Consider the following 11,170-nt stretch of genomic DNA (forward strand, 5'->3'; position numbering starts at 1 on the left):
GTCATCACTGTCTCCGGTGGATAAGAAAAAAAGGTGCAATTAGACAATATGTTGCTCAACAAGCTAGCGTGATCTGCTTTTGCTTCTTAGGTTCTGTGACACAAACAAGGATACCTCGGGGCTTAAACAGTCTCTGAGGTATTGGCATGATCCCTGACCTAAACTTGCATCTTGTTGAGCGGTTTGTTTAACAGAGTGTGATGTTTGTTTTGTGTCAGCATCCATCTGTCTCACTGAAGACGTGGGACAGCCAGTGCGGTTCCTTGAAGAATTAATGGCTTGTGTGGCAAGCTGATAAGCTCTGCTGGGCCCATGGAGTTTAAAAATTCAAGTGCCAGGTAACGTGGAGCTAAATCTGGCCTTGATGTCTCCATTTACTCTTGGCATCTATTCAATAGTCAATCTCTTGAGATGTTCTCAGCCATTGATTTCTGGATTATTCTCCCCTCGGATTCTTGAAACCAGCATCTAAATTAGCTGAAATATCTCAGGATTAAATGATAGATTGACACTTGGTGTTCAGGTCAAATTAAGAAAGACAGTCAAACCCTATTAATCTTCAAACATAAACTGAATTAAGAGACTTTATTGCTGAAAACGAGGACACTGAAATTAAAGTTGTTGCATTTATTGCATGCAAATACATAGGAACTATTTTCTATTCTGTGCTGGACTAACTTAGTAAAGATCTTCTGCATTGGGCACTTTCATAACCAACTGTAACCCTTGCAATTATGTTTTGAAAACCTACTTTTAAATCCTGTTTTTTAACTCACACATAAACATAGCTGACTTCATTCAGTGTTCAGATACACTTAAAAAGAAGGGACATTGATAGCTGAGCAACAGGCCTGACCAACCTGGCAGTGGTGAGTAAAGCTAAAATGTAGAGCATCGGTTCTGATGTTTAAGGAAGTTCAGCTTGAAAGAAATACAAATGTTCCACCAATATCCTGCTGGTTTATAAAGAGATTAAAAATAAACGTAAAGCTCATAGCTTAAAATACTGAAAGAAGTTCAATTTAGTGAAAGAACAGTTGATGACAGACATGTTGTGCTTGTTGTGTAGATATCATAGCCTGACTGATACTGGATTGTATAAGGCCAACATCAACATTTGAGAATCTAATGGTGAGTTTTTAAACATACAATATGACATAAACAAATATCTTGTTATGGATTAATTTGATTAAATAAAGAAAATGTATTAAGAATTGTTACATAAATAGACATTAAATGGAACATATTACAGCTAAAAGATGAACTTCAGTTCTCAATGATAGACAAACTATAAAAGAGTACCCCATTTTCTAAATGATCTCAAACTTAGTTTGGCATTTCTGTCCTGCAATCTCTTTATCAGCTGAGAAAATATCAATATATGTCTGCTATTAATGGCCCCTTTATCGGCCTGGCTGATTTATCTCTCAAGCTCTAATTTCTATGTGCTTGAATCTTAAATGATGCCAACTCTGTGTATGTATAAACCACATGTAGCCTAGTTCAAACATTACATTTAACAGCCTAAAGCACTGGCTGATTTGAGTCTTTGCCTTCAAGCAAGCGGCGACCAACAGGCCTTCTAAAGTGACTAAGACGGTCATTGGCTAATCGGTTCTTAAGGCTCAGGTTAAGAGTAGCACTGATCTTTGTGCTAGACTTGTTCTACAGTGATGCTGATAATAAGAAATAGGTCCAATTAACACATCAAAATGCTTTTTACATGTCATGAATAGTGTTCTTCAGTCTTAATAAGGGGATTGGACAATCCTTGGCTATCCCACCGTCTCACCTTTGCTGGAGTAGGTCTGCTGCAAAGAAACTTGATAGTGGTAAATCAATGACAAGTAAATTCAATAAAACATTTAATAAGAGAAAGCTCTGACCTGGAGCAGTTTCACTACATACTTAGGAACCATGTCGATGTTGGAGCCTATCGTTGAAAAGCACCATCCAAACTCCAGGTGGATTAAGTATACTCAGGCATACAGCAGGAACGGTGATCGGTGTCCTTTTATTTAGAAACAATATCATAGGTAATCCAAGTAGTGTGGAAAGTAAAAAAAAAAAAAAGGTATTATCTCCTCTTGCATCCAAGTTCCTTAAAGACAATACTGATGAAAAATCTCCACATTTCCAGTAGTTGCTTTGGCTCTTGATGGCCCTATTTTGGACTGGGACCCACCCCAAACCACAGAGGGACAGTGCATGGGATGAGGTGAAACCCCGATCCAGCGTCTGGATTGTTAAAAGCTGTCCGAAAGCTATGGAGAGGTAACAGGTAAAAGAAAGGTAAGAGTGGGAAGGACTGGCAAGCTTTGACTTCTCAGCCCTCTTTAGCTTCTAATCCACACAAGTGTGAGAAGAGTGGGTGTGGGGAGGGAGGGCTGGAGGGCTGGAGGAGAGGAAAAAGAAGGTGAAAGTATAAGTACATTCACTCTGGTTCATTTACACAAGCGTAAATTCAGGTGCAGATGTAGAATAACCCTAAAAAAAACGTGACTGACTCAGTTGAACATAATAATTATTCTAAAAATGGTGTCATATTTATTAGGACCACACAGTAAATCATCTTGTGAAGAACTCACAGTTCCATAGTTGGTGTGGGAGTCTATGGAACTTCTCCTCATGCAAAGCAGAACAAAGAAAACCTTTGCAATGTTAATAATTGCACACGTATCTCCGATGGCTCCCATAAATTATAGAATTGCATGTAATCATGTGAAGCTTGCACCTGGTGCAGGGATTAGGGCGCCTGTATCTGTAGCCCTATATAACCCTGCTGCTGCAGTTCAAATCCCTCTGATACGTTCAACGTATGCTCTTTGTCGTTCCACTAGTCTTACTACAGTCGTCAAAGATGCAAACTCAAATTTACCATAGCTAAAAACTCTCCTCATGCTTCAATAAAATTGGTCTTTTATGACATCATTTAGGAATTAAAGCTTGGATTGCAACAGTTTGTTTTTCAAAATAACCTGAACCTCGCCGATGATAAAATACACATTTTCTTTTTTTTTTAAAGATTGATCGATTATGTCACGGTGTCTTTAATATGGCCACGTTCATGACGTCTTTGTAGCGTAACCTCAGTGACCTCAGCGGAGCTTTTTGAAGCCGCTCCCTTACATATGGAAGTGTGACGATGGGTTTGTTTTTTTGTCCCGTCTTGCACATTGATGGCAGCCTTGCTGGAGTAATCAGATTAGTCAGGTGGGGCTGTGCTAAACTGATCTGCTGCCTGCAAGCCTCTTAAAAGTGACACGGCTAACGGCACTGACAGAGATCACTTGGAAGCAAGGTCAGACACACACGGGCCGGTTGAGCAAAGACTCAGCGACTGCAACACTGCACAACACTGACAGGAGGAGACCTGCACTTCTGATTATTGTCATTTAGCCCTACATGTTATTTAGCAACCAGTCATGTAGGCAAAACATAGAATATTAAGTCGTAGTCAGTGTCAGTGTCATCCATCCATCCATCCATTTTCAATACCGCTTATCCTCATTAGGGTCGCGGGGGTGCTGGAGCCTATCCCAGCTGACATAGGGCGAAGGCAGGGGACACCCTGGACAGGCCGCCAGTCCATCGAGGGCAAGTGTCAGTGTCAGTTCTTCTTATTTTTTTTTTTTAACTGAACCTATCTAAATACACTATCTATATTCTAATATGACATACCTGTCCTTAGCAGCCAGTGTGATACTGGCATGTCCTTGGTCACATGACACTCAAAGCTGTTATGTGATTTGACCATTTCTAAGTACATCTCTCTTGGAATTCTTTACTTTCATACCGAGAAGCTATTTGTCGAAGTTCATTAATCACATACTGAAGAAAGATCCTGTGGGAGGAGCGCTAGAGAAGCTTAGACATTTGACTGCTCCGTGACCCCACGTAATTAATCAGGTGAAGTTATTTGGCCGCATCCCACAGCAACGTCACTCAGTCTTCCCAGCGTCATCTGTTCAGAGCTGTAGGAAAGCCGGGAACCTTCCGTGAAAAGACTGTGTTATTTAACAGTACTACAAGTAGCTTTGAAGTAGTTATGAAAAAGACTCAATGTAGTACTGATGCCACTTCATGACCTGCATAAGAGAACATCCGTGAGAAGCTATATCCATATGGTGATGTGATGGTGGATATTCTTTATGCCCGTCATCAGGTCAGATGCCCTGTGGATAAAGAAAAATGTCAGACAAAAAATAATTAGCATAATTACATTTGTACATTAACTCAACGAGCAGGTACCTCATTGTCCATCACTGTCAAATCCTGGTCCAGCTGCGGCCGCTTAGAAAGCTGCAGCACCCTCTGTTGGTTGATCTGATAACTGAAAATGAAACAGATAGATTGACCATTCACAGCAGATGAAGCACCCCAATCTCTTTGATAATAAGCAGTTGAAAGACATTTTTGTCCATTTTTATGGCTTTTCCTGTCCACGTACAGTATACATTTATTCTAAGCTTGCATTTGCATGTGGTTCTGAAAGGAGGGACACACATTACATGTTTTTATATTGCACACATTTAACTTTATTGGACAGTCACAAAAGATATTGTATTTGTTTCCTTCTGATACACTTAGCACAGCTGTCAGGAGCTGGAGCTGATTTGGATGTTTCTGCAACATTTCGGGACAGAAAAGGATGTTGCATCTTCAAATGGCGATTAAAAAAAAAAAAATAGTTCAGTCTGCAGGGAGTTTGAGAACGCTCAGGTGCATTGTGGGGCTGCGGGGCCTATTTTTGCCAAGCTCACAGTGTCTGAGAGCAGCCCTCGTGATGGGTGGAGCAGTGTGGGAGGAGTACGTAAACAGAGTTCTCACTTCCTCTAATATGAATTGAACATCGTCTATGAAGGGAATCCTGCTCAGTAGGGTTAGAGCTCTGCTGCAAAATGTCCTTCAATGACGCGCTCGCCATCATTGGGGGATTTACTGTTGTTTTCCACCTGCTGAGACTGGCCTGGAGATGTTGGTGTGGATTCAGACAGTTTGTTTTGTCCGAGCTTTGGCATGTGGATTTAAAGACATTTGGGCAATGGGCAGGTAATGTCAAAGACAATCTACGTCATGATCTCTTGCAAGTCGCTTTTGTAGCTAAACAAAATGTTGACAATGCAACATTAAAGGGTCAAGGTTTATTTTACAAGAGAGGGATGTACGCTGCATGGACAAGTTTGGGATCGCCTGCCACAAAACCTTGATTTGTTCCAGTCAGATGGCTGAGAGAGGACTACGTACAATGTACAACCAGGCTGACAAAGACCCCACCGACAGTTACATAGGAATTAAAGAAGTCGGTAAAAGAAACTTGTGCAGATTTAAACAGGAAGAAGTTTCTGTCTCAGTGTCAAGTGCACAATTATGCAGCTTGTAACAAGTCGACATTTGTACAGGTATGTTGCTTCGGCAAAGCTTTTAAACATCACAACAGAAATAAAAGATTAGCACTATTGGAACTGCATCACAGAATATCAGCGTAACATACTATGGATTTACAAATCCCAGTTTAAACTCTTCTATCTAACCCCTGAGTAGACTGCAGAGGGCCCAAAGAAACAGCTACCAAAGATATTTAGAGCCCAAACGCTAAAATGTGGTCCAATAATGATCTGCGGCCACTGCTTGCCTGGTCTGGAAAAAAAATCGAAATCAAAAGGGTATTTTGGGGAAAAAAACATTCTCACGTCACATGTAACACTGCGGAAACATTGACTAAATTTAACTTTGAATTATTTAATTAGTCAAAAACTATTTCAAATGTAAATTCAGTTCAGAAACATTAACAGTAACTGTAAGTTAGTGAACTAGAGAGAGCAGACAGCTAAGATGTGGGTACATTGGGATGTTCTTGCAACAATAGTTTCCATAAGTAGCACCAGACTTCCTTTCTATGATCAGTTTGATAAGGGATTTGATAAGATGTTCACATTCCTCCATGATGGGACGCTTCCGTCTTTTCCATTTCAAGCCTCTCGAGGCACACATCAACTTTAAGTCAACTTCCCGTATTCCTTTGTGAAGTTAGTGCATTTTTTTCCACGTCTGACACTTTTCTGATGAAAAAAATCAGAAAAAGGGCCAGATTTTGGCCGAAGAGAAACTGGGCCTTTTTTCTTTTTTTTCTGTGTGAGGAGGAGCATAAGTATATAGAGTAGAAGAGAGTGTCTCCTTTGGCGAAGCAACAGCGGATGTTTCTTCTTGCATCTCCTCTCCTCTGTGCATCTCTCGGAAGTCTTACCCCCTTGACCTCACTAGTTCCCTTTTGGCTCTGCTTTATACATGGACGATTTAATAACTAACATTTGCAGCTGGATATGGCAAAACGTTGTTTTATCCGAGCATATTGTTTGAAATGCAACCTTCCTTTTTACATGAGAACATGACATCAGGGTAATGTCGAGTCATCTTGGGAGTCGAATCCACATCTTGTGAACTTCTCTCATGACTCGATAAACAAATGGACAAAGATTTTAATGAATGAAAATAGGTGTGAAATTGATTCCTCGAAACATGTTTGTGCTTTCTCATTTGTGTAGTTGTCACTGGTGCCACAGCTGGCATTGGCAAAGCTTATGCCTGTGAGGTGAGTCTCCAACTTCCTACAACAATTTCTCTCCATAAAGGGGTCTAAATTTGAAGTTAGGAGCTAGAGAGTCAGTTGATATTTGTTAAGTCGTTTTAGATCGAGTGTTTCAGGTCTCACCGATGCAGACTGTTGTTGTTCCTGTATGTCTCCTCCTAGCTGGCACAAAGAGGCATGGATGTTGTTTTGGTAAGCAGATCTGATGATAAGCTTCAAATGATTGCCAAAGAAATAGGTGAGTGAAGAGAAAATAAAACCGCTGTTCTACTGCTGCAGCCAATGGGAAGGGCCCTTAAACTTAAATGTTCTTTCTAATGGTTTCAAAAAGAAGTCAGATTGACTCACTGATTACCTCAACACATTGTAAACATGAGGTTATGGTCTTAATCACTAGTTTAAAGTATTTGTCAATAGAGGTTCATTTAGTAAATTATAAACCCATGAAGTAAGATAGACCATAAAACAGGGTATGCTTTATGTCATGGCTCTCTTGTGATTGACAGGTCGTTAACAATGTGTTGTCCGGTCCGGTAGTAATCTGTGTGTTTGTATTACAACTTAATTTACTTTAAGTTGGTTGTAACATTTTTGGTTGCCTAAAATGTTTTATTCAGCGTTCGACAAAACAACAAGATAGTGAATGCCAAACACCAGGAAGGCCACGGCCAAAATGCCAAAATATAGACAAAGGTAAATTATAACGTTATCATCATGTGCTCACATGTAGTCTCGTAAAATGTTGGTGAGAAACTTGAAGTTGTTGAAGGAGATGTCTTCACAACAACATACATATATATTAGAGATGACCTATGACCTGTTAACAGGCAGTTTATAATACATCAGCAAAACTACTAATGACAAGATTTGTCTTAATCCATTAAAATACAATCTTTTATTGCATAATCATTTGAATTGTGTGCTTTTATGAAGAAAAAAAACCCTATAGATTACTTAAACATAGTAAAGGATAACATGTATAATGTTTGATTGTTTAAACGGAGCAGTTGAAATGATTTTTGGGACAATGTCAAAACAAAGTCTGGAGCCTTGTAGACCAGCTGCTATAATTAGACAACAAAGGGATCTGTATCTGCCAATACGGATCATCAATGATCGATAATTATTACCGGTGGCAAAAAAAAAACATGACCAGGGATCTCTGACAGTTAAAGTATGTTTGCTCCCTTTTTTCTTTGGTGCTGTTCTGTGACACGATCCAAACCGTGAGTTTTGATGACTACAGTTTACAGTAAACACAACTGTCTTTCATGTGCAACAGAGGATCAGTACGGACGAATGACTCGCACCATCCGAGTGGACTTCACCGACTGTATCTACGCTGCTATCGCTGAACAACTGCAGGGACTGGAGATTGGGATTCTGGGTAATAGGACAACTAATTACAGAGCACAAGTACTAGGATGTTATTAAGATGCTTTGGAAACTGAGATATCTACTAGAAAACGTTGACAGAGAAAAAGCTGCTGTTTATTGGAGCAATAACTCATCACTGACACCATATTGGGGGGGGGGGGGCACATCTCCTAATGCAACCTGGGGTCAAGTCCCCCTCAGGGTGGCGCAACATATCACAGGGAGCACTAGTACAAAAATCAATAACTTTACAGGATAATTTACACAAAAGTCTGTATATTTCAAATAGATATTTTATTGTCCTCGCTGAAAAATACTCGACGACTACATTCTGTTTCACCACAGTATTTCTGTTTCAGATCATCATCAGATCATTTAAAGTATATACAGTATTTAACTAAAGGGGGAGCTTCAAGGAAATAAGGTTGGGAACCACTGTCCTAATGTCAGGCAGGAAGTCTATCTATCCACTATTTATATACTCATACAGTAACATGCTGAATTTTCAACCGATTTTGCAAATGCCAGGCACAAAGTAATAATAGAGGAAGCAACATTTTATACCAACATACTTTTTATCTTGTGTTCATAGTAACAGTAATAGTTCTATACTATATAGAAAATGAAATGTGATCTATTACTGCATGTAAATTAGCGACCATGATGTGAGTTCAAGGAGTACTTTTGTGGTATTTGTCCCGACCCTCCTCCACTGTGATTTATGACAAAGAAAAACCATCAAACGTGTAGCGCTCAATTTAATCAGTTCATGATTGACATGAGACAATATTAACAAAAGTTGTTTGTGTCTTTGTAACCCTAACAGTTAACAATGTAGGAATGACCTACTCTGATAATTTTGCCTATTTCTTGGAAATACCAGACGCTGAACAGGTAACATTTGTCTCAATCTCAATTTCCATCCTAAATATAATTTTCTGAAGGCAAGGCAACATATCATTGTGTGATCTTTTGATTGTTAGAGGTCACATTTGTCTCTAATTTCGAACTCATATTTTCCCTTGTGTGTTTATGCTGACCAGAGAATCACTCAGATTATCAACTGTAATATGCTTTCAGTCCCTCAGGTAAGATATTTACTGTATGGCTGTGTGTTAATGAAGTCCCTGTGGCCACTATATCTGAACTAAGTTGTATATTGTTGTAAATGGCTATTGCTGCAATAAAAAAAAAGATGCCGATGATTTTAATTTGTTTTACTCAGATGACCAGACTGGTTCTTCCAGGCATGGTTGAAAGGTAATGTCCCAAACGTCCAGAGGTTAACGCTTAGTATGAAGTAATGAGAATATGAGATTAATGTATGGACGTCTGTCTTCCCTCTCCTTCCCAGAGGGAAAGGGCTGATTATCAATATCTCCTCTGAAGTGGCCGTTCGTCCACAGCCTTTGTTGTCCCTCTATTGTGCCACTAAGGTACTTTCTCATCCAGACATGATGTTATTTATGTGCACACATTCATTCAAATAATGCACGGCGTTATGACACTCACCCCCTCTTCTGCTTGTTTTGTGACTTTCATCTTTATTTCAGATTTTTGTAACATATTTCTCTCAGTGTCTGCATGCGGAGTACAAGTCAAAGGGAATTATAGTTCAGGTAAAGTATGGGAGACGTAACCTTGGTTATTCAAATGTACTAAAGCTGGAGGAAATGTATTACGCAACGAAAATCATCTTATATAAAGTGAACATAGTCATTTACAAAAACAAAGAACAAAGAATACAGCAAAAATAATGGAGACAGAACACTCAACTAGATTTAATAGGAATTGACACTTGAAAAATAATTGGAAATAGTTATGTCATTACACTGGCTCGTTTAAGAGACTGAAACCACGGATATGTTTTTCATTTTAATAAAAGGTTTGGTTAATAACAACATCCTGGTGTGCACCAAGGAATTTAATCTCAAATTCAATCTCAATTTAATTTCAAATTCAGTGGCAAAATGATGCAGCCAAGTTGCACAGTTTGGCCCAATCCCAATGGTAATCCTGTGTTTAATGTCTCGTTGCTATGAATTGTGAATTGTGGGTAATTCCCCTGGGCTAAATCTGCAAATATGTGGATTTTTGATAAGTGTTCATAAAGGGCTTAAAATGTCTGCGAGAGAGCCCTGAAACACTTGATGATTTGACAGTGGGACAGTCCCAAACTCTCACAGACTTTAAGGGAGCGCGCCTCAAAGTCTGTGAGTCTGAGTGAGGAGATTGGGATTGGGCCAAAATGTCGCCCTCGAGCACTCGATGATTTGATGTTTGGAACAGCCCTGAGCCCTCACATTGGGACTTTGGAGTTTGGCCCTTGTCAATGCGAGCTGGTACTAAATCAATGCCTAACACCAACGTTTAATTTGTATGATGATAAATAACAGCCACAACTGAAGATGTTTTATGACATGCATTCAACCAGAAGTGTATTGATTTCTAAGTTACTCAGTACCACTTCAACTGAACTTGTTCTGCTAACACACCGTGCTTTGGAGATCGCTGCACTGGACTCATTGTTCTTCAGTAATCAGCGCTCAAACGGATAATTGCTTTTACGAGTCATCAGTGTGTACGATGTAAAGGGAAGTTCAACCTGTCCAACCGCAGTCAATTCTTCCCCAGTGCGTGGCCCCCTTCATGGTGTCCACCAACATGACGAAACATCGCACGGTCAACTTCTTTGTGAGGAGTGCTTCCGGCTTCGCCCGCGAGGCCTTGAACACCGTGGGTCACTGCAGCTACACCAGCGGCTGTCTGTCCCACGCGCTGCAGGTCAGCGAGGCAGATGAGACTGATCCCTAACCAGCTGCTGCGCTATCCTAACGCCTCTCCTCCTCTTTCCTATCGCCCTACAGAACACGGCCCTCACAATACTCCTGCCGGACTGGTTTCGTATGTCAACGTTCCTCGTTAGAAAGTTCAGAAACTTCGCAACAGCCAGCCAACATGAGACAAACGTGTGCAAGAAAAAGGAGAGCCTTGGTCACAAGGAGGAGTAGTCATGTGACTGCGTCTGCACAGAAGTTCTTACCGACATAGCGTTGACTTTTACAGCTTTATAAGCTTGAGCAAACGACCACTGAACAGCTTCCTCAAAATGTGTGCACTGTCATGGCATGGTTACTGTAATAAATAAACTGCAGTAAAAATATAAATGATGTTATAGTTTACACATTTATTTATTCTCAGTTG

At 40.1% G+C, this 11,170-nt stretch overlaps 1 protein-coding gene across 1 annotated transcript; it reads left to right on the forward strand.

The window, feature by feature from the left end:
• Positions 1-4,866: 4,866 nt before the first annotated feature.
• Positions 4,867-11,145, forward strand: hsd20b2 (hydroxysteroid (20-beta) dehydrogenase 2). The gene is made up of 11 exons (XM_034549584.1): positions 4,867-5,052; positions 6,546-6,592; positions 6,752-6,827; positions 7,872-7,976; positions 8,793-8,860; positions 9,010-9,054; positions 9,192-9,226; positions 9,321-9,402; positions 9,520-9,585; positions 10,601-10,750; positions 10,834-11,145. The coding sequence occupies exons 1-11, from the start codon at positions 4,902-4,904 to the stop codon at positions 10,975-10,977; spliced, it is 969 nt and encodes a 322-aa protein (XP_034405475.1). The 5' UTR covers positions 4,867-4,901; the 3' UTR covers positions 10,978-11,145.
• The last annotated feature ends 25 nt before the right edge of the window (positions 11,146-11,170 follow it).

This window comes from Cyclopterus lumpus, chromosome 14 (assembly GCF_009769545.1).
Source record: "Cyclopterus lumpus isolate fCycLum1 chromosome 14, fCycLum1.pri, whole genome shotgun sequence".
Classification (NCBI taxonomy): Eukaryota; Metazoa; Chordata; class Actinopteri; order Perciformes; family Cyclopteridae; genus Cyclopterus; species Cyclopterus lumpus.

What these genes read in the sequence shown, in the direction of transcription:
- hsd20b2 (XM_034549584.1), top strand. Translation starts at nt 4,902, where the DNA reads ATGTCCTTCAATGACGCGCTCGCCATCATTGGGGGATTTACTGTTGTT. An exon ending in AATGATTGCCAAAGAAATAG is followed by an intron (nt 6,828 to 7,871) that starts GTGAGTGAAGAG and finishes CATGTGCAACAG; the next exon opens with AGGATCAGTACGGACGAATG. An exon ending in CAAAGGGAATTATAGTTCAG is followed by an intron (nt 9,586 to 10,600) that starts GTAAAGTATGGG and finishes ATTCTTCCCCAG; the next exon opens with TGCGTGGCCCCCTTCATGGT.